This window comes from Lepidochelys kempii, chromosome 2 (assembly GCF_965140285.1).
Source record: "Lepidochelys kempii isolate rLepKem1 chromosome 2, rLepKem1.hap1, whole genome shotgun sequence".
In the NCBI taxonomy this organism is placed as follows: domain Eukaryota; kingdom Metazoa; phylum Chordata; order Testudines; family Cheloniidae; genus Lepidochelys; species Lepidochelys kempii.
The window spans coordinates 26644707-26671661 of record NC_136381.1 but is presented as its reverse complement, the minus strand read 5'-3'; the positions used below and the strand labels follow the sequence as shown (position 1 = coordinate 26671661).

Sequence of the window (26955 nt, the reverse complement as noted above, 5' to 3'; positions counted from 1 at the left end):
CTCAGTAGGTGCCCTCCATGACATGTACCCTTATTGCCTTTCCTACAAAGAAAAAAGAATTTGAAATGGAAAAAAGATTGTTTTAATTTAGGACTCTGTTTGCAATGTGTCAATGCAGGGAGCTAAAGCTCAAAGGTTGTGTCTCACTCGAGCACATATAGGAGGTTTATGGTTTGCCTGCACTGATCTGTGCACTGTTAGCTCTTGTTCTCTACATCTAAAAATGTGTGTGTTAGATTATTTTAATTAGCAGGGAGCTGCTACTGAAGAATCTGTTACTCACTGCAGTTGTCAGGGGTCTTCCTAATACATTTGGCCAGATTATGTTCTCTCTTACTCTGGCTGACTTCAGTGGGAATGGTGCATGCTCAGTGCCTCTCAAAACAAGGCCATTAATTTAGGGGTCTAATTTAAGACACGTAAATGTGAGAATGTTTGGCTTTACTCTCTGTGCCTCAATTTACTGATCTAATCAACAAGATCTACAGCATAGTGCTTACCATCCTCATAGTGATTGTCTGAGGTTGTGTTAGCTGATGTTTGTAAGGTGCTTTGAAGATTTAAAAGAAAAAAAAAAGCACAAAGAGTGACCCAGTTCCTGACAGAAGAGTGCTGGGATTTAACTCCAGAGAGAGAGAAAATTCCATGCTGTGAGCAATAGGGGAAAGTGAGTAAATTGTTCAACTCAACCATCTGGAATTAATCAATTTGTGGTACCTTCTGGGTCTAATTCATCAGCAAAACACTGTGTTTCGAGTGACACAGTTGAACATGAGAAAGCAGATGAATATAAACACAAAATAATGGCAGATTCTTGTAGAGGGCTGGCCCTCAGGGTGCCGGCTGGCAGGGCAACACGTCGCCAGATGTGAGTCCTGTTCCCAGATGGTTCACCCACAATTTATTTGCTGTTCTGAGAAAATAGAGAAGAGGAGAAGAAAACAAAGAAAAAGCATCTCCACTCAGTGGGCAATAAATCTGACCATTTGTTCTGCCAAATAATCTCTGTGGAAACATGTACAGGGAATAGGTTGTCTAGGCTAGGCAAGCAAAGAGACTGATGGACCAGGTATGTGCCCACCTCAGAAAGCCCTGCTGGGAAAAGAACCTGACTTTGGGGAGCATAGAATATTTAGAAAATCAAACCCATGCTGATGATTACTGGACTTAGAAAGCAAGGAAAATTTCTGCCACTTTCCTGGTAAATGGATTGACAGATACTCTACACCAGAGTCTCCCCTTCTTTGCCTAAATCCACTTGGTGAAGGCAGGGAAGGGGGAAGTTGTTGGGGTTACAGCTCCTTGACTTTCAAAGCATCCCAGCCCTGATGTAAGATAGAGCAGCCTAGGGGCTGCAGTAACTTACAGCTAGTTTGTTCCCTAGGGGACCAGATGCCAGCTGTGAATTGACAGAGCTGTGCCCTGCCTCCCTGTTTCACTTCACACCCAGACTTGCCCCCTATGCTAGGATGGGTGCAGGCAGTGAGCATAGATTCCACTGGCTTTACACCAGTTGATTTCCTCCCGCTGAGAAGTTCTCTCTTGGGTAGGTATGGCCAGTTTCCAGCCCCTCTGCACCACTCAGCCAACACTAAGGGGGCAGAACAAGGGCAAAGAATCTGTTCCCTCTACTTTGTTCACTTGTTACTGGAAAAGTTATTTGATCAAGTAATCCATGTGATGAGTACAATTAGTTTCAGGGCTTTTTAGTGGTTCACAAACAGCACAGGAAAAGCTGTATAAAGTCAGTAAGATCTATGTACCTCCTGAAGTTAGGGGCCCTTTAACTCAATCTACAAGACACATATTAATCCCAGGGACAAATCCTTCAGTGCAGGGAATGTGAAAACAGTCTGTTATTACCAGAGTGCAGTTAAACCCAGGTCTGCATCACGTCTCTGAGCTAATTTCAGTCTCAAAACAATAGGGCAGTTCATTACATGTCAAGACTTTCATTACATTACATTCCAAGACGGTAATGCTGCACAACAACGTTCATAGACTGTAGATGGGTAGAACATATGATTTTATAAACTTTATATATGTAGCACTGGGAAGAAATAGTTGGTTATCATACTGCACTCCTACAAGTAGCAATTCAGGAAGTATGGCAGGGGAGTTTTATTGTTGGATTTATTACACCAGAAGCAGCTGCTGCAGCAGTAAATACTGTAGTTGAAGTTACATTGTGGTTTCTATTCTAACCCCTGTGGGCCTGTGTCTATTCCACCCAAGCTTTGCTCAGTGCAGGAATAAAGGAGAGGAGAAAAAAGGCCCTTACAAAACCATCTTGGAGCCACCTGGCCCCTACCATAAATTAGAGCAGTCTCAGAACTGCTCTAGTATATGCTTGGCACAAGGGCCACAAGGGCCATTCAGCAGCTGAGGACAGCTGCAGTACAGTACACCCCAGCCATACCCCTTTCCTTCCATCCCCTGGTATCCCCTATGCTGGAGGCTTTGAGAGGGGTCAGGATTGAGGTGTTCTGGCAGCTCTAAATTTACTAGGAAGCTGCCTTATGTTGGGGGGATTTTAGGGGCAGGTTCTGCTGAATGTTTGCCCCTTTTATGCCACTTGAATAGCATAGATGGGGTCCAGACTACCCTGCGTCCCCTGCTTATAGTCACACATCCTTTTTCATCTGTTGGGCTGACAATTTCCATCCTTAGTCTCTGCCTGAAGCTGGATTCTTTTGGGTGCGCACACATGAGAAACAGTTCAGCCATTTCTGAGTATGAGGAGAGTGGGATAAATGACGTTTTTCAATTATAAAAAAAAGGAATTGTGGCCCCTTTTAAAATAATAGTCCTTCTATCAAAATTGCTGGGAGTAGAAAATTGAAATTTTCTATGGAACTAGCCCTTGTTGAGGAGGAGTGCCTTTAAATGTTCCATGGAATTTGATTTGGATTTGCCTGAGTTCTGACTTTCTGCAAGTCATGCTGTACATTTGCATGGAGCTTTTTGTTTTGTTTTTGCTCAGCTCATAATGTGCACATCTTAGGAAGGCTGCACTGTGCATGGCTAACTTAGGTGTGTAATGAAAAGAGCACTGAAGCAGGGCATAAAAATGGAAATCCCATGCAGAACAACCTGAAGAGCCACGATTTCTTTAAACCTCACCCTGCACACCCTTTACTCATGTGACAGATTTCAGAGTAACAGCCGTGTTAGTCTGTATTCGCAAAAAGAAAAGGAGTACTTGTGGCATCTTAGAGACTAGATGATTCCGATGAAGTGAGCTGTAGCTCACGAAAGCTTATGCTCAAATAAATTGGTTAGTCTCTAAGGTGCCACAAGTACTCCTTTTCTTTTTACTCATGTGAGTAAATCTCTCATGTGAGTAGTCCAACTGAGGTTCAAAGGTGCTTTTGACTTCAGTGATTAAGCACAGAGGTATGGGATTGCAGGAGTGTACCCCTGAATAGCAATAGCTTTGTAATCTTCTGGTTCTTTCAATCTCCTAGGATGGGATTGCAGCAGAATAATTTAAACAAAGAAGAATGCCAGGAGGAATCAGAGGATGCTGAAGATAATCCACTGAAGCACTGCCATAGCCACTCAACGGCCTATGAGAGCAGAAAAATAGAACAGTGTCAAGCCAAGCGGAAGCTCTATGCAGCATCGATAATTTGTCTCATCTTCATGATTGCTGAAATTATAGGTGAGTACAGCTCGGTGTTTTGACATCAAGGAAATTTCATATTGTTCTCAAGGTCAGTGATGTTTGAATCCTTTTGCTGCCACTCTCTCTGCACCTATTGTGATCTTCATTATAGAGGGGCGTACCAGCTGGGATAAAATAACTAATCCCAGACACCCAATCTTTTCCAATTAAAAAAAATCTGTAAACTTTTTTAGTGAATTTCTCAAAACTTTTGTGTGACTGTCATTTAAGGATTAAGGCTGGATCTGGAATGGAGGGAATAATCCATATAATAGACTGGTTGACAGTTTAAGCCTGGCTCAAACCAGGAAGCTCTGGAATTCTTATGAGAGAACCTCCTGTCCTATTTCCAAACCTTATCAACTTTGGATAAGATTCAGAGATTTCATAAGTTTATCCAAGCCTGGCAGGTCTGCCAACATTTGAGGGTCACCCATCAGTATGATTTGATATAAAATGAGTGTTATACAACAATCTTAAAGCATTCATAATACATTCCATGATCATATTCATCATCTGTGTCTCACCACTGAAATCAACGGAGTTACATCAGGGTGGATTTAAAAGCTTCAGATTTGACTGTTGGTTTGTCTTTGGATGAGTGGATTGGAGGTGGCCAGAGGACAACAATTCCATTTTGTGGCACCTTTTGAAGGTTTTTAAATGTTGTTTTTGTTCTGCATTGGAAATGAAATAAACCTGTTTGAAGGTTTTCATGAAAATGGAGTTAGGTTGACAGTCCATATTCAGATCGAAACCTAAGCTATTCAATTTGGGAAGAGGCGTGCATGTTGCCCGGTTGTTAGAGCACAGGCCTGGCTTGCGGGAGAGCCAGATCACTCTGAATTAGGCAAAGCAGAGAATTGAGCCTGGGTCTGCCACCTCCCATGAGCCTTAACCACCAGGCTATAGAGTGGGAGAGCTGATCCCTCGCCCCCTTCAGTGAAAACATTGTCTAAACTGGTAGGTCTCCACCCAACATTTCAGTTTTGACGAAATGGAATTTTTTGGCAAAGTTTTATTTTGTCGAAAATGTTCCAACCACCTCTAAAATGGATCCAGCTGGCAATAAATTATTCCACAGTCTAGGAGGCCTTGTTCCCAGGACCTGTCTCCTGATAGTCAGCCTACCTTTTCCTTTGCTCTCTCCCATAGCAGTTGAAACCCCTAGAATCACTCTAAACAATGCCTCTCCCTCCTTGATATTTATACTCCTCTGATACTTGTGAGCAGTTATGTTTTCATCCCTCCTTCACCTCCTTCTATTTAGCTGTTCATTTAGCCAAGTTATACATATTTATTTCCTTAAATCTTTCCTCAGAAATCTGTCCTTCCAGCCCTTAAATAGTTTTATGAAGCTGCTTGAATTTTCCCCTGGAAAACAAATCCCAGATCTTTCTCCATAGAATCATAGAATATCAGGGTTGGAAGGGACCTCAGGAGGTCCTCTAGTCCAACCCCCTGCTCAAAGCAGGACCAATCCCCAACTAAATCATCCCAGCCAGGGCTTTGTCAAGCCTGACCTTAAAAACTTCGAAGGAAGGAGATTCCACCACCTCCCTAGGTAACGCATTCCAGTGCTTCACCAACCTCCTAGTGAAAAAGTTTTTCCTAATATCCAACCTAAACCTCCCCCACTGCAACTTGAGACCATTACTCCTTGTTCTGTCATCTGCTACTTCTGAGAACAGTCTGGATCCATCCTCTTTGGAACCCCCTTTCAGGTAGTTGAAAGCAGCTATCAAATCCCCCCTCATTCTTCTCTTCCGCAGACTAAACAATCCCAGTTCACTCAGCTTCTCCTCGTAAGTCATGTGTTCCAGTCCCCTAATCATTTTTGTTGCCCTCCGCTGGATGTTTTCCAGTTTTTCCACATCCTTCTTGTAGTGTGGGGCCCAAAACTGGACACAGTACTCCAGATGAGGCCTCACCAATGTTGAATAGAGGGGAATGATCATGTCCCTCGATCTGCTGGCAATGCCCCTACTTATACAGCCCAAAATGCCATTGGCCTTCTTGGCAGCAAGGGCACACTGTTGACTCATATCCAGCTTCTCGTCCACTGTAACCCCTAGGTCCTTTTCTGCAGAACTGCTGCCTAGCAATTCGGTCCCTAGTCTGTAGCGGTGGGATTGGGATTCTTCCATCCTAAGTGCAGGACTCTGCACTTGTCCTTGTTGAACCTCATCAGATTTCTTATGGCCCAATCCTCTAATCTGTCTAGCTCCCTCTGTATCCTAACCCTACCCTCCAGTGTATCTACCTCTCCTCCCAGTTTAGTGTCATACCCTATATATGTATCTCACAGCTGTGGAGGTAATTATTTTTTCTAAAACCTGGGAAACCTTCATCTCCTATGTCAGCGAGAGATTTTGGAGATGTGGTGTTGTGCATTAGAGATGCAGTGTGTGGGGTCAGTACAAGGGCATACATGCCACATCAGCCTTGTCTTGTAGTAGCGCGAGGAAGCATGGAGGGAGACCTGTGCACTTGAAAGGGATTTTTCAACACCAACCCCACATAGTATTGTAGAGGACAGCCAGTGAAGGACTATGGGATCCATGCATGTGTAGACCTAGTACTCCTTAAACCCCACGAAAGTACGGGGCTTGTCTGCTTCTCGAGCCCTCTTGCCTATAGGCTGAAGCCAATGGTTTAGTGGTAAAAAAAAGTAGTATGTAAACTAACCTAAACCACACCCCATATTCCCCAAATGAGAAGCTGGTTAACTCTGTTTACAGTACTGGCTGGAGCTGTGGTCACTGAGAGACCGCACTGCTGCCTTCTACTTTTATTGTCCATTAGAGGGAGAATTTTCCTCCCCAACTTCTTGACCACCTCCTCCCCGCCCTCCCCCTCCCCCGCACTTTCCCTGCATAAATTGCTTGTGGGTCAGGTGAATTTCACTGGGTGAAATTTGGTGCATGCTATTTATCTCCATGCAGTAATTTCCAGTGACAGAAGTAATGCTTTATTAACAAAGCCATGTAATCAGCAGGCTTAAATTTGGTGAATACAGCATTGCTAGAGGATAATTGGAAGGACAGATGATATGTTAACAAAATGTTTCTTTTTTGCTTAATGAATCATTCAGATTTTTTCAGTGACAGCTAAGTAACAGTCTTGAAAACCATTTTGTTTCAGACCATTAAACTCTGACAAACCAGTTATTAACTGCAGTTACAGACAGCAGTCTATGGGGATTATTGCAATTATGACCCATATATTTAATTTTTTTCTTCATTAGGCTAGACAGCATGTGCTAGATGATTGACCACTGAGTAACTGACAATTTCTATGGCTTTGTAGTACACAAAGCAATAAACAACCACTGTGAGTAATAATCAGTCACAAAGCCATTTGTTGGGAGTATTGCTACAAAGATATAAACCTTATAGCTATAATACAAGCCTTACTCTTGAAAGTAAAGAACATTTTATCCTCCCATCCCCTCTTAAAAGGCAAAATACTCCTGTAGGCAAAACTGAGATAAGCAGCTGAAATGAGGATTACTCCTGGGGGAATTCTGCACCACTGTACAATACAAAGTTTGAACAGAAATCAATGTTCTGCGCAGGATTTTCTCCCCCCACCCCACCCCACAGTAATGGGCTGTAAAGCTGCTGGCTGCCACTAGGGGCTACTGGACCCAGCAGCAGAGCCCAGCTCGCAAATAGAAAACACTTCCAGAGAAGTAGGAGGAGGAGCTGGAGGGTTTTCAGCAGCTGCAGTTCCTGGCATATCCTGAAGGAAGGAGGCGATGTGCAGGAAACTCCACACAAGCCCAAGACACAGCATCAGGCTGTTGCCCCCTCTGGATCCCTGTCACTGGGAGGGTAGGGGGTGCATGTGAGTGTTTGGGCTGCGGCTGGGCTCTGAGGGGTAGAGGGTGTGGCTGTCTGGGCTGAGGGGTGTAGGCATCTGGCCCTCTGGCTGGGTTCTGTGGGGGAGGGAGCAGAGAAATTGGAACTGGGTTGTCTATTCTGGGAATCATAGGATCACAGATTAGAGTTGGAAGAGACCTCAGGAGGTCATCTAGTCCAACCCCCTGCTCAAAGCAGGACCAATCCCCAACTAAATCATCCCAGCCAGGGCTCTGTCAAGCCTGACCTTAAAAACTTCAAAGGAAGGAGATTCCACCACCTCCCTAGGTAACACATTCCAGTGTTTCACCACTCTCCTAGTGAAAAAGTTTTTCCTAATATCCAACCTAAACCTCCCCCACTGCAACTTGAGACCATTACTCCTCGTTCTGTCATCTGCTACCACTGAACAGTCTAGATCCATCCTCTTTGGAACCCCCTTTCAGGTAGTTGAAAGCAGCTATCAAATCCCCCCTCATTCTTCTCTTCCGTAGACTAAACAATCCCAGTTCCCTCAGCCTCTCCTCATAAGTCATGTGTTCCAGTCCCCTAACCATTTTTGTAGCCCTCCGCTGGAGACTTTCCAATTTTTCCACATCGTCTTGTAGTGTGGGGCCCATTCTTGTAGTGTGGGGCCCAAAACTGGACACAGTACTCCAGATGAGGCCTCACCAATGTCAAATAGAGGGGAACGATCACATCCCTCGATCTGCTGGCAATGCCCCTACTTATACATCCCAAAATGCCATTGGCCTTCTTGGCAACAAGGGCACACTGTTGTCTCATATCCAGCTTCTCATCCACTGTAACCCCTAGGTCCTTTTCTGCAGAACTGCTGCCTAACAATTCGGTCCCTAGTCTGTAGCAGTGCATGGGATTCTTCTATCTTAAGTGCAGGACTCTGCACTTGTCCTTGTTGAACCTCATCAGATTTCTTTTGGCCCAATCCTCTAATTTGTCTAGGTCCCTCTGTATCCTATCCCTACCCTCCAGCATATCTACCTCTCCTCCCAGTTTAGTGTCATCTGCAAACTTGTTGAGGGTGCAATCCACACCATCCTCCAGATCATTTATGAAGATATTGAACAAAACCGGCCCCAGGACCGACCCTTGGGGCACTCCACTTGATACTGGCTGCCAACTAGACATGGAGCCATTGATCACTACCCGTTGAGCCCAACAATCTAGCCAACTTTCTATCCACCTTATAGTCCATTAATCCAGCCCATACTTCTTTAAATTGCTGGCAAGAATACTGTGGGAGATTGTATCAAAAGCTTTACTAAAGTCAAGGAATAACATGTCCACTGCTTGTCCCTCATCCACAGAGCCAGTTATCTCGTCATAGAAGGCAATTAGATTAGTCAGGCATGACTTGCCCTTGGTGAATCCGTGCTGACTGTTCCTGATCACTTTCCTCTCCTCTAAGTGCTTCAGAATTGATTCCTTGAGGACCTGCTCCATGATTTTTCCAGGGACTGAGGTGAGGCTGACTGGCCTGTAGTTCCCAGGATCCTCCTTCTTCCCTTCTTTAAAAATGGGCACTACATTAGCCTTTTTCCAGTCATCTGGGACTTCCCCTGATCGCCATGAGTTTTCAAAGATAATGGCTAATGACTGTGCAATCACATCCACCAACTCCTTTAGCACTCTCGGATGCAGCGCATCCGGCCCCATGGACTTGTGCTCATCCAGCTTTTCTAAATAGTCCCAAACCACTTCTTTCTCCACAGAAGAAGTCATGGCTCTGAAAAAGAATTGGGAGTCATAGTGGACAATCAGCTGAACAGGAGCTCCCAGTGTGATGCTGTCACCGAAAGAGCGAATGTGATCCTGGGAGACATAAATCGAAATCTTGAGGAATAGTAGAGAGGTTATTTTACGTCTGCATTTGGAACTGGAGTGACCGCTGCTAAAATACTGTGTCCAGTTCTGGTGCCCACAATTCAAGAGAGGTGTTGATAAATTGGAGAGGGTTGAAAGAAGAGCCAGAAGAATGATTAAAGGATTAGAAAACATGCCTTGTAGTGATAAGATAAATAGATTGATCCCCTTGAATCTAAAAAAAGAGATGGTTAAGGGGTGACTTGATTGCAGTCTATAAGTACCTACATGGGTGTTGTGGGGTGGGGGAGAAGGGGGAAGGGGTGTTTCAGCCCCACGGCTGAATCAAAAAAACTGCCCTTATCCTCAGGGCAGTATGGCCTAATGTCCAGAGTCAATAAGATGGCCCTCCTGTGCAGGGCTATGTGTCCCAGTAACCGGAGTCAATATGGTGGCCCTCCTATGCAGGGCTGTGCAGCCCAGTGGCCGGGGGAAAGTGGGCTGCAGCCAGGGTAGGAGGATGGCCTGGGTCCCTACTCCACCAGATCCCAGCCCAGGGTCCTGTCAGCAATGACTGTATTCACCACTAGGTCAGCAGGGATCCATCTGAAACAGCTGACTTTGCCCCAGTTCTACAACCGGAAAACGTCTAATTCCCCTGGGCTACTTCCTACCCTGTTTTCCTGTGCAGTTGTCCACTGGTCTTCTGGGGTCATCAGCCGGTGAAGCTCCCAATGGCTCCATCCACTCTTTGGCTTCCATGGGCAGCTGGGTATCCACCTGGGTTTCAGTGTGCCTGGCCTCCATGGTCTGGGGCTCCATCAGCTCCTGAGCGTGAATCTGCCATGTGTCCTTTCCCCTTAGTGATCAGCCCAGACTGAGCTGGGCTGCTCCCTTTTATACTGAAGCTTCAGCTGGAGCATGGCCAGCAGTGGTGACGGGGTGTGGCTTCCTCAGCCCACAATATGGGGGGTTAACCCCTTCTTGTCCAGTGCAAGGCAGGTATACCCCATCACAGTGTAGAACATATATTTTAAATGGGTTCTTCAATCTAGCAGAGAAAGGTATTAACACAATCCAATGGCTGGAAGTTGTAGCTAAACAAATTTAAAATGGAAATAATGTGTACATTTTTTTAGAGTGAGACTAATTAACCATCAGAACAATTTACCAAGGGTCATGATGGGTTCTCCATCACTGACAATTTTATAACAAGATTGGATGTTTTTCTAAAAGTTATGTTCTATAAATTATTTGGGGGAAGTTCCGTTACCTGTGCTATACAGGAGGTCAGCATGGATGATCACCATTGTCCCTTCTGGCCTTAGAATCTATGAAGGTAAGAGTGCTCAAATGGGGATATTTGCAATTAATGACAAAAATGTGGATTTGGGACAATGCCTGGAAGATTTCAGTTCCATTTTAGCACCTTGAGGTAGATATAAGCCTAACTATATCATGTAATTAAAAAAGAAAGCCTTGCCTGCATTGCTGGGACCAGCACAAGGAGATTTCAAAGAGACACCTCTTGGCATGAATCAACTTGGGCAATATGTCTAATAGTCCTTTGGCAGCATCTTTCAGAACTTCAAGCTGAGCAGAGTGGGTGTCTTGTAATTCTGTATGAAAAAAACACAACAGAATGGAAGTAAAGTATCCAAAATGTAAAAACATGTTGCAGTATTTTGTGGTCTGTATGCCAAGTTAAGAGAAAAACATCTCATATTCCAGCTTCTTATGGTTGAAACATGTTGCATAAGGATATTGCATGTCACTGTGTTAAATAGATATCTACCTAGAAAATGTCTATAGTGCAGCTTTAGATGATGTATCACAACTGAAAAGTTGGTGTGTTGCATTGCTTTTTCAACATCATCATGTTCCTATTATGCCTCTGGGGTTTAGGGCAGTGATGAGGCTCCTCCACTCCTGTCTGTTTCTGGCAAGTCTTTCAATGGTTCCCCAGCTGTGCCCCAGGTTTTTCAGCCTGGCTTCCACAGCTCTTCGCCATGTTGTTTTCGGGCAGCTGTGTTTTCGCTTGCCTTCAGGTGCCCATCTTTTTGCTATTCTGGTGATGCATGCTTTTTGCTTCAGCCTTAATACATACCTCAAAGTGCTGCAGAGTAAAACTGATCAAAAATTTTCATCATAACAGTTTTTGGTCAGAAAATGCTGTTTAGATTACACCTAATGTTTTGTGCAATAATATCCATTTTGACAAAATGTTGCTTATGGGAAAAAATGGAAAAACATTTTGAAAATGTTGAAACATCTCAGTGTGGAAAAGTTTCATTTTGAAATTTACTTTATGTAAAAATAGTCAGATTCAAAACATTTCATTCTGGTTTTATCAAAACAACGTATTTTGATTGACTGAAATGAATGTGGGGTTTTTTTGCTTTGTTTTTTGGGGAATTTTGTTTTGTGGCAAACTTCAGATTCTGGCTTCTTGTTCCTATTCAGGATGATTTTGTTTCTTCAAAAAAAAACAAAAAAAACCACACCCTCTTTCTTGGTGTTTTTGCCAGATGGAAAAATCCATTTGCGGAGCAGCTGTCCTGCAGAGCCCCCTCACATTTTGGATAATCTCTGTTCTGTTGTGTTCTTTCATTTCACTGCAATGAATCTCTGCTGCTTCATTTTGGAAAGTAACCTGTAGGCAGCAGTAGATGGCACTTATAAGGAATAGAAGAATGTTCTGTGTCCTATATGTGTGACTTACAGTATAATTATTTGGAAAGGATCTTGTTGGAGAAAACATTGATTGCCAAATGAAACTTATTTTGCATCAGTCTAACCTAGCCACACCTGTGGGGCTACAGAGGCTTAAGTCTGGCACCACCTATGGAGCAAGCTATTTTCTGAACAGTAACTATGTTGTCGAGCCGCATAGCACTTGAAACTTTGTCCATGCATTCAGATCAACAAGATTCACGTGGAGAGGAATTTGAACCGGTATCCGCAACCATGTGGGTATAAAGAGATCCACAGACAGACAATCAGGAGATATGAGGAAATCTGACCCCTAAGTATATGGTCTGAAGGTGGTATGTTGCTTTTTGTAACATTTTCCAGAATTTTTACTGGTATTCATATCAGGGTGTAGTTAAGATCAATAGGTGAGTCGAGCATGGCTGAATTAATCAGTTGATTCAGAAAGGGTAAAAAAAGTGTGATGTGATTGAAGTAATAGGCACTGAGTCTTTGCAGCACTATGGCCACCCTACACTGTGTTTTATGCCACACACAGCTCTATGCTACTAAAACATCAATTTTAGAGCTGACATAATGATCCCTGGTTGCCATATTTGCCCCATGTGACCATTGGCAGTTGGTGTAATTTAGATCAACCTTTGGGTTCTCTGGCAGAAAGCATACAGGGAGTGGAAGAAGGGAGGGATCAGCAAGGAAAGCTACCTTATTGAGGTCAGAACATGTAGGGATAAAGTGAGACAGGCTAAAAGTCAAGTAGAGTTGGACCTTGCAAAGGGAATTAAAACCAATAGTAAAAGGTTCTATAGCCATATAAATAAGAAGAAAACAAAGAAAGGAGAAGTGGGACCGCTAAACACTGAGGATGGAGTGGAGGTCAAGGATAATCTAGGCATGGCCCAATATCTAAACAAATACTTTGCCTCAAGTCTTTAATAAGACTAAAGAGGATCTTAGGGATAATGGTAGCATGACAAATGGGAATGAGGATATGGAGGTAGACATTACCATATTTGAGGTAGAAGCGAAACTCAAACAGCTTAATGGGACTGAATCGGGGGGCCCAGATAATCTTCATCCAAGAATATTAAAGGAATTGGCACAAGAAATTGCAAGCCCATTAGCAAGAATTTTTAATGAATCTGTAAACTCGGGGGTTGTACCATATGATTGGAGAATTGCTAACACAGTTCCTATTTTTAAGAAAGGGGAAAAAAAGTGATCCGGGTAATTATAGGCCTGTTAGTTTGACATCTGTAATATGCAAGGTCTTGGAAAAAAATTTGAAGGAGAAGGTAATTAAGGACATTGAAGTCAATGGTAAATGGGACAAAATACAACATGGTTTTAGAAAAGGTAGATCGTGCCAAACCAACCTGATCTCCTTCTTTGAGAAAGTAACAGATTTTTTAGACAAAGGAAATGCAGTGGATCTAATTTACCTAGAAATTTAGTAAGGCATTTGATACCGTGCCACATGGGGAATTATTAGTTAAATTGGATAAGATGGGGATCAATAGGAAAATTGAAAAGTGGATAAGGAATTGGTTAAAGGGGAGACTACAACGGGTCCTACTGAAAGCTGAACTGTCAGGCTGGCAGGAGGTTACCAGTGGAGTTCCTCAAGGATCGGTTTTGGGACCAATCTTTTTATTACTGACCTTGGCACAAAAAAGTGGGAGTGTGCTAATAAAGTTTGCGGATGATACAAAGCTGGGAGGTATTGCCAATTTAGAGAAGGACAGGGATATCCTACAGGAGGATCTGGATGACCTTGTAAACTGGAGTAATAGTAATAGGATGAAATTTAATAGTGAGAAGTGTAAGGTCATGCATTTAGGGATTAATAACAAGAATTTTAGTTATAAGCTAGGGACGCATCAATTAGAAGTAACGGAGGAGGAGAAGGACCTCGGAGTATTGGTTGACCGCAGGATGACTATGAGCTGCCAATGTGATATGACCATGAAAAAAGCTAATGCGGTCTTGGGATGCATCAGGAGAGGTATTTCCAGTAGGGATAAGGAGGTTTTAGTACCGTTATACAAGGAACTGGTGAGACCTCACCTGGAACACTGTGTGCAGTTCTGGTCTCCCATGTTTAAGAAGGATGAATTCAAACTGGAACAGGTACAGAGAGGGACTACTAGGATGATCCGAGGAATGGAAAACCTGTCTTATGAAAGGAGACTCAAGGAGCTTGGCTTGTTTAGCCTAACTAAAAGAAGGTTGAGGGGAGATATGATTGCTCTCTATAAATATATCAGAGGGATAAATACCGGAGAGGGAGAGGAATTATTTAAGCTCAGTAGCATGTGGACACAAGAACAAATGGATATAAACTGGCCACCAGGAAATTTAGACTAGAAATTAGACGAAGGTTTCTAACCATCAGAGGAGTGATGTTTTGGAATAGCCTTCCAAGGGAAGCAGTGGGAGCAAAAGATCTATCTGGCTTTAAGATTAAACTCGATAAGTTTATAGAGGAGATGGTATGATGGGATAACATGGTTTTGGTAATTAAATATTCATGGTAAATAGGCCCAATGGCCTGTGATGGGATATTAGATGGGGTGGGATCCGAGTTACCCAGGAAACAATTTTCTGTAGTATCTGGCTGATGAATCTTGCCCATATGCTCAGGGTTTAGCTGATCGCCATATTTGGGGTCAGGAAGGAATTTTCCTCCTGGGCAGATTGGAAGAGGCCCTGGAGGTTTTTCGCCTTCCTCTGTAGCATGGGGCATGGGTCACTTGCTGGAGGATTCTCTGCTCCTTGAAGTCTTTAAACTACGATTTGAGGACTTCAATAGCACAGATATAGGTGCAAGGTTTTTTGCAGGAGTGGTGGGTGAAATTCTGTGGCCTGTGTTGTGCAGGAGGTCAGACTAGATCATAATGGTCCCTTCTGACCTAAATATCTATGAATCTATAATTTAGATCAGCCTATAGTCCATAGAGTGACTAGCTTAAAGCATGTCCTATATATAAAAAATGATAGGGTTAATATGGCAAATGTAACACTCCTTTCCCCTACCAAAAATACTATACTGTATATCACATAAATAGGGCACAGAACATACTGTCTTTCTATTAGATTCTTCCTTAAATCCCATTTACTGTTGTTCACTGCCTTTATGAAAGGGGACTCTTGTCCCTTTACTAAAACTCAGTGGGGGTGTTTTGGTTGGCTAGCTCCCAGTACTAAAAGAAAGGCGAAGGGTTGATGGGAAATCAGGAGCATGAGACTGACAGTCCCCAGGAACAATGGGGGAGTGGCCAAATGCTCCAGATCAGCCTGATTGACAGGATGGGCAGGCTAATCAGGGAGTCAGGAGGCCAGGAGGGGTCCTGTCCTCCCTGTGTGCTGGAATTGCCTGGGTCAGACAGCGTGGAGCTGAGCTAAGGAGAAAGCAGGGGCCCAAGCTGAACTGGGGAGTAGAGCTGTGCCAGATCCAGAGGGTCCAGAAAAGCATCCCAGGAAGCAGGTAGTGCTGGGAGCAGAGTCACAGAAGCAGCCCACAGAGCAGACCTGTGCTGGGAGGAGAGCTGCAGCAACCAGACGGGGCGCGGGCGACGCTGAGAAGAAGGGTCCAGCCACCTAGATCCTGAGAGCGTGCGGCCACCACCAGAGCAAGTGTCTGACCCGCAGCATCCATGCAGCACAGCCAGGGCCTGAGAAGGGGCCTGGGACTTGTGAGGAACAGACTGAACTTCCCTTACATTCCAGAGACGCTGGTTGTGATGCCCCCATGCCACAGAGCGGGCTGATGTGTTTTCCTTTCACCTTTCCCATTTTTTCCTTCTTTTTAAAAATTGATTGCTGTTTAATAAATTGTATTTGCTTTGAACTGTATGTAATGATCAGTGGGTCTGGGAAGCATCCAGTGCAGAGAGAACACGCCGGAGTGGGGACACCCTAGCCCCTGCCCTAAGTGACCACAACAAGTGACCCAGCCTCGTTTGGGTTACCAGGACTCTGCCACACAGGAGAGTGGAAGGAGAGCCCTTGAGGTCAAGCAGGCCTCTGGGTAAAGGAAGTGGGAGTGAAGACTCAAATCCTTTTGCTAGCCCACTTCACTGGGGTAGCGCATAAGCCAGGAAAGTTTCTCACAATAGCGGGACCATTCCCCTGCTTACATTTAGGTTGCTCTAAATTATGCCAGAGAACCAGCCATCCTGGGGTCAGGAAACAAACAAAGCCATCTTTACCCATTTTTGGGTCATGAGTGTTGCTAAGTTTGATTGGGGTCATATTGTGTTGACAAAAATGTCAGTGATTTGTGAGGAGATATTAGGGGGATAATAGTATTGTAATTCAGGATGTTTGAGACTGCAATTGTTCTGCCACTTTATAATAGCAATTAAACCACATTTCTAATGAGTTACTTAAACAACATGTTTAAGTATCAGAGGCATGGCCGTGTTAGTCTGGATCTGTAAAAGCTGCAAAGAGTCCTGTGGCACCTTATAGACTAATAGACGTATTGGAGCATCAGCTTTCATGGGTGAATATCCACTTTGTCAGATACATGTAGTGGAAATTTCCAGAGACAGGTATAAATATGCAAGCAAGAGTCAGGGTAGGGATAACGAGGTTAGTTCAAGCAGGGAGGATGAGGCCCTCTTCTAGCAGTTGAGGTGTGAACACCAAGGGAGGAGAAACTGCTTTTGTAGTTGGCTAGCCATTCACAGGCTTTGTTTAATCCTGAGCTGATGGTGTCAAATTTGCAAATGAACTGAAGCTCAGCAGTTTCTCTTTGAAGTCTGGTCCTGAAGTCTTTTTGCTGTTTAAGATTTACCAGCCCCTGGATGCTTTAGTAAAACTAAGATACAACTCTTTTCAGGACTAGGAAGATTTGAATGCATGAATGGGATAAAAACTTCTTCTAGTCTGTAAAGAGTTTAAAGTTATGCCATACATTATCATTGTAAATAACGTTTTCCTTAGCTTTACAACAAATAAAGTCTTGGATACATGTCCTATTATATACATATATTTGTTTTACACAGGTGGACAAATTTCAGGAAGTCTTGCTGTGATAACCGATGCAGCACATATCTTGGTTGACTTGACAAGTTTCCTGATTAGCCTTTTCTCACTGTGGTTATCATCTAAACCTTCCACTAAAAGGTTAACTTTTGGATGGCACAGAGCAGGTACCAAATGTACTGTCATATGACCATGTGAAATAGAAAAGGCAATTTGTCCTAGCAAGTACACTGGAAAGTATTCTGAGATCAGGCACAGGTCTGCAGGTTTGTGAGGCTAATCTATTAATATTCTCAAAGCTCCCAGGATACATCAGAAAATGGAAAACAGCAAGTCATGGAACCTCAAAGAAGAAAATGTAATACTGGAGAATGTTACAGCCAAAGTTATTAGATCAGTGGTTCTCAACCTATTTGCCATTGTGGGCTGTGTATGCAGCTCTGTGTTATGTGGGCTGCATCCATGCAATATATATACCACCCTGCCTGCTGTGGTGCCCAGTCAGGCACCCGTTCATTGACACCTGCTCCCAGACATTCAGGGGCAGAGGTGATCCCAACCATCAAGCCATGGAGGACCATAGCTGGGAAGCCACCCGGTGGACAAATTTCCACCCCACACCAGTTCTCCCCCCAGAGATGGGCCTCACATGGCAGCCTCCTGCTTTGGCAGAGAGCTTTGGGTCTGGATATGGCCAGCAGGGGTCTAGACAGTCATAGAGCACAAGCCAATGAACAAGCAGGGAGGTGCTGTCTGCTGCAGGCAGTCCAGGTCAAGCTGCAGCCTGGAGCATGATCATCCTCCCCAGAGGTGACACGTATCTGTGGCTAGTGGGGGGCACATGTCCCCACCCCCATTTCTCCAGACACCTCTGGCATGGATGCCCAGAAGTGAGGAGGTGGTACTCACAGTCGTCCTCATCTCTTCCCCCTGCCCCATCCCCTTTCTTTCTCCACACTGTCCCCTGCCCCCTCCCTCCTGCCTCATTTCCCCATCCCCTTCTCTTCCCCCTGCCCCCACACGGGCACTCACTGTTGTCCAGAAACAGGACTTGCATTCATGAACAGTCTACTAAAGGTTTGTGCAATAGTGTGCTCCATTTGGATATCTGCAAACATCTTGAGGCTTCAATTCTACAGTGCATTTCAGATTCACATGGTGTTTTCTGGAGCAATTGGGCACAAATCCCAAGGTGCAGGTCACCTTCCTGTTTCGTGAACCAGAAGACACTCTGCAAGCTCATGGGAACATGTATGAATTCATCATTCCAAACCATGCCCATAAGTCTGCAACAAGAGTCAACCCTGGGGAAACCAGATTTATGTCACCCAACATGATTTGAATATTAGGACCTGCAAACACATAAGAACTGCTTTCTAGTGGGGAAAGTGTTAGTGCTCATCCATTAGCCAATTCCTTGCATTTTATTTAAAATGCCCCTAAAATTCAATTGTTTTAACCCCTAGAAATTCTGGGTGCTTTGATGTCGATGCTAATCATTTGGGTGGTGACTGGCGTGTTGACATATTTGGCGAGCATGAGACTGCTGCACCCAGATTTTGAGATTGAAGCTACAGTGATGCTCATTACTTCTGGTTGTGCAGTGATAGCCAATGTCATGTAAGTTGTCTTTTTTGTATATTAAATACTTAATCATTTTGAGATTCCCTGGAGTGGACAATATCTACATATATTTACACATACGCTTGCTATTGCTTACCTTTTGCTTTAAGAAGTGCAATGCTGAAGTGTTTGTTGTTGTTCTTTCAGACAGTATGATCTCGCTGATATTTGCAGCATTGTATCTCTTTCAGATTAAGTCTGACTCTGCACCAGACTGGGCCTGGACATAGTCACAGAGCACAAGCCAATGAACATATACCAGCTCTTCAACAGAAGCCAGCTTTGGCCAATGCCAGTGTGAGGGCAGCTTTTGTACATGCCATTGGAGATCTAGTTCAGAGCATTAGTGTGCTAATTAGTGCACTTATAATATTCTTTAAGGTCAGTTTTATTTGGTTTACTCACCTTCATAGCAATTAATGATGCAGGTATTTTCATAACACCGTCGTTAGATGCTATGTACATATTTTCTCTGTCTTAATGATATATATTGTAATTTAGTTCAGGACAGTTATGTTAATTTCTGGGAATAAAATGGCTGAGAGCACAACAGGTTTCCCTTGGGGTTTAAGCCAGAAGGACTCTATTGTTCTGTGTCTCTCTCTCCTTCATCTTTAGTGGCTCAAGGTCTTAAAGACTAATGCAATCAGAAAATTGTCTGTTAACTTGGCTGTACTGATCGAGAAGATCAGCAATGGTTACTATGTTAGATAACTTGATTATACTGTTTTTTGATTAGCTCATTAAAAATGTCAGCCAGAAACTGAAAGTGATAGATTTAATCAAGTGATGTGCTTATATTTTTTTAGCCAGAATACAAAATAGCTGACCCAGTCTGCACATTTGTGTTCTCTATCTTTGTTCTGGCAACAACCATCACCATTTTAAGGGACATTTTGCTTGTGTTAATGGAAGGTAAGAACTTCTGTATGTACAGTAGTTATTTCTAGAATCAATATTATTCTGTTCTCTCTGTCTCTATTACACTTACCAATAGTGGTTTGGGGTTTAAAAAATGGGTCCCTCAAGTTAGGCTCTTAAATCCATGTTTAGTCCCCTAAATAACTGCCCTGATCTTCAGAAGTGTTGGACAGAGAATGTCTCCCATTGATTTCAGCCCAGGTGCCTAAATGCATTTAGGAGACTAACTTTAGGCACTCGTTATTTAAAAAAATCTTCACCACTCTTCATGGAAGAAATACATTCTTTCTACATGTACATTGTGTAGAAATCTCAAAAATGTTAATTGTTGAAATTGTATGCCTGACTCTTTGAAAATCAATTCCTAAATTACAATCTTGCATGAAGTTACTACAGTTGTGTGCAGAAATTAGGAATTCACATGTTCAAAATGCCCATTTACACATTAACTGTCCATCTGCGTGCTCAAACAGCCAATCAGTACATGCATTCATGGCAACTGTGCACACAGATTAGAAGTGCAAGTGGACATCTGACTTTTTGAAAGAAAACAAACAAACCAGACCCTTCGTGTATTAGACGTTGTACAAGAAAATGTGAATTGAACTCAAAGTATTTTAAAATAAACACTTAGAGCACTTCAAATGGATACTAGATGGTATATTTTACTCCAGCAAAGGAAAAAGCATGTCTGTGAAAATACCTAGAAAATAATTGCCAAATTCTGCTCTTCATGTGACCCTCTTCAATTTCAATTTCTCAGATATTTACATACAATTCTGCAGTGGGAGTTATGTGAACATACTGGAGAACATAATTTGGTCTCTAGATTTCAGGACTAGAATATTTTGATGCTAGTATAATTCTCTTAGGGTATCAGATGTGGGCTACCATCGACAGCTGCAGTCAGAAACACAGAAATGCTTTAACACGTCGTCTGATCTTGCATACCCCCCCAGTGTGCTTCTAGTTCTTTTGAGATCCAAAATCCCTTGCGCTCTGCCTCCTTAAAGGATATGAGCATAGCCCTTTCTTAACACAGCAGCATAATACCCGCAGCAAGCTAAACAACAAACAATAGTTTGTCCAAACATAGCAGTGCAGTGATGTCATTTTCAGTATTTTCATAATTCTAAGCATACGCTAATCATAATTCTAATTAGAACTATTTTAGATGATATAATGACAGAGTTATGTATATTCCAGTGTTCCATTGAATCTTCTCCAAGAATCTGTATGTTGCTGTTTTGTTAGTGAAACCATGATGAATTCCTACAACTCTTTGTTTTTCACATGTATACCATTGCTTCCCATAACCCCTATGGCATTTGTGAATTCTTTGTTTTGTGCATTGTATATTTCCATTATGAATCATGACCACAACCAAGTTTGTGCCAAAAATAAATATAAATAAAAACTGTGTCGCAGGTTAGCCATTTTATCAAGCAACGAAGGTATAAAACATTGCTATGGTTTTGGTTACATTGATCTGAAAGAGCAAATCCAAGCATCTTTCAAAGTCAGGTTAGAGTTCAAGGTAAAATGGACAGTTCTAAGCACCTTTTCATTAACGTAGTGAGACTGCCTAGATGTGGGCCTGATGTTTGATTTGCCAAGGCTGAAAGTCACAGTAGCAGTCACAGATACAAGTTTTTGCTTTCTTGGGGCTAACCGATATGAGGCAGCTATTGCCTCTACTACAGAAGACATAGGCCTTAAAGGGATGAGGAACTGTTGTTATATAGCTTTTTGGATTGCTATGGTTTAACCAACCTGACTCTCTGCATAGCTTATTGCAGCATATGTCTTTATTATCTCTTCCTTTTTGTGTACGTCTTTGTTTCAGTAAAGAAATGTATCAGTATAGTCATAGTATAAAGCTTTCCTAGAGGTTGCCTCTGTGTTCACCTGTCATGGGGTAGAAATCCAGAGTGGGAGTCACAAAAATGTAGGCATGGCAATTGCAAAGCCTAAATTTTAGGCTCCTAGAAAATCAGTGGGTTTCACAAAGCCTGAGTTCAGAGCCTAGACTCCCTATACAATGAATGGAAGGAGATAGGTGCCTAAAAATGGAATTCACAGAAGCCACCACACTAGGCAGCTCCTTGCCTAAACTAGCCAATGGGCTATGCCAAAGCAAGGATGTCTTAATCCTTACCCTCTCAGTGAATTTGGTGCCTAAATCCAGGCTGGAGGAAGGTGCCTCCCTCTGTTTGGGATACTTAGCTGCAAACCTTCCCTTGGGGTTAGGTACCCATGCCATTTTTTGCAAGAGATGAGGTGGGTGGGGAAAGAGGAGGACCTCCCTCACACCTGTTAGCCCAGGGGTTAGGGTGAATAAATAATGAAAGAATCACTGGGCCAGTGAGAGTGTTCAAGAAACTGACTCTGTAGCCTGGTGGTTAGGACACTTGCATGGAAGACCCAGTATTCAGTCCCCCTGCCCCAATGGCTTTTTAAAATTATCAACCCACAGTGGAACAGCTCCTACAGGAGAGGGTGAGGGAGCCCCACATCAGAATATCCCACAGCCCAGCAGTTAGTGGAAAGGAAACCACCGAGAGGTGGCAAAGCCCTGTTTAAATCCTGTCTCCCTCTCAGGCAAAGGGAGGGACTTGAATCAAGGGTCTCCCACATCCCAGGTAAGTACCCCAACCACTGTATTAAAAAGTTATATTATGAAGGGGGAGCTTCTCCTCCATTTTGTGTAAGCTCACCTAGAGAGGCCTGATCTGGCAGGCGAGCTCTGAGTGCACACATCAGATTGGGCCTCCCAGGTGAATAAGGTAGAGCAATACCTATCTTTCTCTGGTTTCTGCAACGCTCTAAGGCTTAGGCATCCGAACACCGAGAGTGAGGCTGAAGCGCACATGCACACAGGCAGAAACATAGGCGCCTAAGGAAGTGATACTGTGAAAACATAGGTGCCAGCTGACTTTAGGTGCCTACAGGGTTCAGCAGCAACTGAGTGGGGCCAGATTTGGGGATTTAGGTGCTTAAAGTGTCAAATGTGTCTAGCCAGAATACCGCACCTAGCAGGTCATGTCTCTTACATTAGGTAATGAAAGTGGAGGATGCATGGTTTGTTGGTTATCCCAAAGGCCTGGGAGTTAGAACTTTGGGTTTCATTTCTAGCTCTGCTGCCTTCTCAGTATGTGACATTAGGCAAGTCTTAACCTCCGTTTAACCCATTCCATCCCATGTATTTCTGCTAAGAACTTTGGGCTAAATTCTTTGGAGGTTAATTCCACTCAAATCAGTGGGCTGAAGGGGAGTCAGGAGCCTGGAAGCCCTGGGATTGTCACCTGAGCTGATGCTCCCAGGGCTTCTGGTTCCCCATCAACCTGCCAGGCAGGCTGCTGAGGAACTGGGTTGGTCAGCTGGCAGATAGGGTTCCATCAGACCACTGCCTGCATTCCATTTGACCTTCATTCAAATTGAACAGTCTCTGTGAAACGTTACTATTCCAAGGAATCTGCATTCTCCCCGCAGGAAACGATTCCTTCAGAGAGTTTGTGATCAGCTCTGATGAAGACCTTTCCTTTCAGCACCATACTGTGCTGAGTCTGTGTTCCCTACAGTATAGTATTCTTGTGATAAACTGACAGAACAAAACACAAGACACTGAGGTTCTTGTGTAAGCACAAATAACTGGCATTGGAGCTATTGTAAGAAAGGCACAACTGAGTTGAATTGGCCATATTATTATACTACATGATGACATAGCTTTTATAAAGAGAATTCTTTGAGGTTGTCAACAAGCATGTGGACAAGGGTGATCTAGTTGTTATAGTGTACTTGGACTTTTAGAAAGCCTTTGCCAATGTCCCTCACCAAAGGCTCTTAAGCAAAGCAGGCAGTCCTAGGAAGAGGGAAGGTCCTGTCATGGACAAGTAACTGTTTAAAAGATAGGAAACAAAGAGTAGGAATAAATGGTCAGTTTTCTCAATGGAAAGCAGTAAAAAAAAACTACTCAAGACAGTTAAGTCCAAATCCAATAGTGAAGAGTTACAAAAGGATCTCACAAAACTGGGTGACTGGGCAACAAAATGACAGATGACATTCAGTGTTAAGTGCAAAATAATGCACATTGGAAAAATAGTCCCAACTTTACATACAAAATGATGGGTTCTTTTCCGACAACGAAGCCTACAAATTTGCCTGAATTGTGAGCTCAACTGTAAAAAGTATGTAAATGTTCAAAAATGTTAAAATAAACTCTAATAACAAATGTTGATGCGGGAAAGGAATGAAAGGGAGACAGAATAACTGCATTAATCTAAACAAAAAGACCAAGTTGTTATGATTTAAGGACTGTGTTGAAATTAAGCTTGTTAAAAACAAGAGAGGTGCAGCTTGCAGTTAGTGAGCCAAAATTTGGTATATCAGATATTAGGCCTAATTGGTGGACAAAATAATGAGGGAATGGGCTAGTCCACCTCTCACTCCCTTTTTGAGCCCTTATAAGAAAGATTTGTGTGTGGAAAGTTGAAAAGAACAACAAAAATCAAACACTCAGAAAGAACAGATAGACTACTGGAGTGAGCGTCACCATCCTGGCTGCCACCCTCACTGTTTCCTGGGATATGGGCCTTCATCCAGTGGGGTGTCCTGACCAGAATGGAACAGAGACAGATGACATTGCCACCCCTACTGGCTCCTGCTGAATCCCAAACATCACCTGAGATGACAGTTTTTATCATCTTTGATACCATGTAAGACAGCATTTCTCAAACTGGGGTCTATGGACCCCTGGGGGTCCGTGATGGTATTCCAGGGGGTCCACAGGCCCTGCTGATCAACCCTTCCCCTTCTCTCCCAGTGCCTCCTGCACGCCAGGGAACAATTGTCCTGGCGTGCAGGAGGCGCTGGGAGGGAGGGGAGGAGTGGGGACAGAGCGCACTAAGGAGAGGAGGTGGAATCATGTCCGGCACCACTGATCAGCTCCTCCCGCTCCCTCACAGTGTCTCCTGCACACTGTGGAACTTCCCCAGCATGCAGGAGGCATGGGGAGGAGTGGGGACAGGGTGTGCTCGGGGAAGGGGGTGGAGCAGGGGCGGGAAGAGGTGGGATGAGGGTGGCGCCTCAAGAAAGGTGGGATGAGGGTGGAGCCTTGGGGAAAGGGGTGGAGTGGGGGCATGGCCTGGGGCTGAGGAGGGCGGCTTGGGGGTCCACAAAAGTTTTAAATCAAAATAGAGGTCCTCGGGTTGCTAAAGTTTGAGAAACATTGATCTAAGAGACTGTCAAACAAGGGGGCTTTTCCTTCTAGGACTTGATTTTAACAACAACAGAACAGCAGCATTGACATCTCCAGCCCATCTCAACTAACATTTTCTCTTTTTCCCAAAAGGACAGTTATTACTGTCTTTGATACCATCCAAGAGATGGTCAAACAACCAGAGTTTCTCTTTCTAAAAACTCTCTTCAGCTAAAGAGAAATAGAACAAGGGAAGTTCTTAAAATGAAAGTCTTATTTAAAGCATCTGAAAAGTAAACTTTTTTCTTTTCTGTATTTTTAATAAAAATGGATTTTTAATGGTGTCTTTGCCATGGTGCTAAGCAGGCAGAGGCTTCTGTAAACCAAGCTCCGGACTTTGTTTAACACTGTTTAATGTTGGACAGTGACTGCCTTATGCTAACACCTGGAGCCCATATATTCCATCTAAATTAATACAACAGTTCTAAATTAGCTGTTACCCCTCAAGGAAGGTCTGGGAGTCATCTTGGATAGTTCTCTGAAAACATCTGTTCAATGTGCAGTGGCAGTTTTAGCAACATTAGGAACCATTAGTAAAGGGATAGATAATAAGACAGAAAATATCATAATGCCACTATATAAATCCATGGTATGCCCACACCTTGAGTACTGTATGTAGTTTTGGTTACGCCAGCTCAAAAAAAGATAAATTATAATTGGAAAAGATACATAGAAGGGCAACCAAAATTATTAGGGGGATGGAGCAGCTTCCATATGAAGAGAGATTTATAAATGGAAAAGTAACAATCTTCTTAAAGAAACAGCTAAGGGGCGGGGGGGATATGATCGAGGTCTATACAATCATGAATGGTGTGGAGGAAGTGAATAGGAAGTGTGAATTACCCTTTGCATCACATAAGAACCAGGGGTCACTCAATGAAATTAATAGACAGCAGGTTTAAAACAAATATAAGGAAGTATTTGTTCATGCAACATACAATCAACCTGTGGAACTCATTGCTGGAGGATGTTGTGAAGCCCAAAAGTATAAGCATGTTAACTTCACAGTGAACAGAAAAATAGAGCTGTACTCTATGGCCCATGTTGTTTTTATAAGAAAACCCAAATCTAATTCAGTAAAGATTCAGAGGTCTCTCTGTGTGTCCTTTAATTGAATATAGTTCTTATTTAATCAAAAGGCATATTTCCTCCTCTACAGGAACACCCAAGGGATTTAATTATGATGCAGTGAGAGAGAGAATTCTAGCAGTCAACAAAGTGGAGTCTATCCACAACCTGCATCTCTGGTCTCTAACAATGAATCAAGTTATTCTATCTGCTCACATTGTCACAGGTCAGTAAATTTCTGTAAACAGAAAAATGATAATTCAGCTGAAGCCTAGTAAAGTCAATTTCTTCTGATTGGGATACAACTGCTTGTCTGTATCCGGTGCTTGTTAAACCAAATGTAGTATTTTTTGTTAAAAACAAATAAAAGCAACAACAACTTTCCCCCCAATATTTTTGTAGAACACTTATTAAAAAAATTGAAAATTTTTGATCAGTTACAACATAGGGTATAAGCTTGCTGAGCAAGACTGAACAGCTAGTTGCAATATAGTTATTAAGATGTAACTTGGAAAGAGAAGTAGACCATCCCAAATGTTTGCAAATAGTTTCAGTAGTCACTTAGGTTTCTTAAAAGTATTGCATTTCTGCAGTGTGATAATTTTTGTTCACTATCTACAGAAGACACAGTGGACAATCACCAGATCCTGAAAGAAGTTACTCAAGTTCTCTTTGACACTTACACCTTTCACTCAGTCACCATTCAGATTGAACTACAAGCAAATCAGAAGCCCGACTGTGTCTTCTGTCAAGATCCAAAGGATTGAAGCAGCCAGTGCATCTTGTCGACCTATTATTACACATTTAACAGGTCAAAGGGTACAGTGCGCTGGCTGCACATACTCGACTAGGCAACAAACCATAATTAATTGAACTGACAAGGTTTGTCACAGAGTGAGGTGTGCACTTTCACCATTGTTCATTGGTGCCATTTACCATGACGAGACGGAGCATTAGGGCCATTTGTCAACCGGATTAAATGAGAGTCAACGGTTACATTCAATTACAAGAACATGTATCTAAATTTT

The 26955-nt window shown here is 43.1% G+C and overlaps 1 protein-coding gene across 1 annotated transcript; it reads left to right on the top strand.

The window, feature by feature from the left end:
* The first annotated feature begins 3468 nt into the window (after window positions 1–3468).
* Window positions 3469–26694, top strand: SLC30A8 (solute carrier family 30 member 8). The gene is made up of 7 exons (XM_073329152.1): window positions 3469–3664; window positions 17079–17225; window positions 18525–18678; window positions 18873–19062; window positions 19491–19596; window positions 26019–26153; window positions 26549–26694. The coding sequence occupies exons 1-7, from the start codon at window positions 3469–3471 to the stop codon at window positions 26692–26694; spliced, it is 1074 nt and encodes a 357-aa protein (XP_073185253.1).
* Window positions 26695–26955: the final 261 nt, after the last annotated feature.

Coding starts and splice junctions, on each gene's coding strand:
- SLC30A8 (XM_073329152.1), top strand. CDS start 3,469: ATGGGATTGCAGCAGAATAATTTAAACAAAGAAGAATGCCAGGAGGAA. Junction 3,665..17,078: donor CATGATTGCTGAAATTATAG/GTGAGTACAGCT, acceptor TGTTTTACACAG/GTGGACAAATTTCAGGAAGT. Junction 19,597..26,018: donor TTTGCTTGTGTTAATGGAAG/GTAAGAACTTCT, acceptor CCTCCTCTACAG/GAACACCCAAGGGATTTAAT.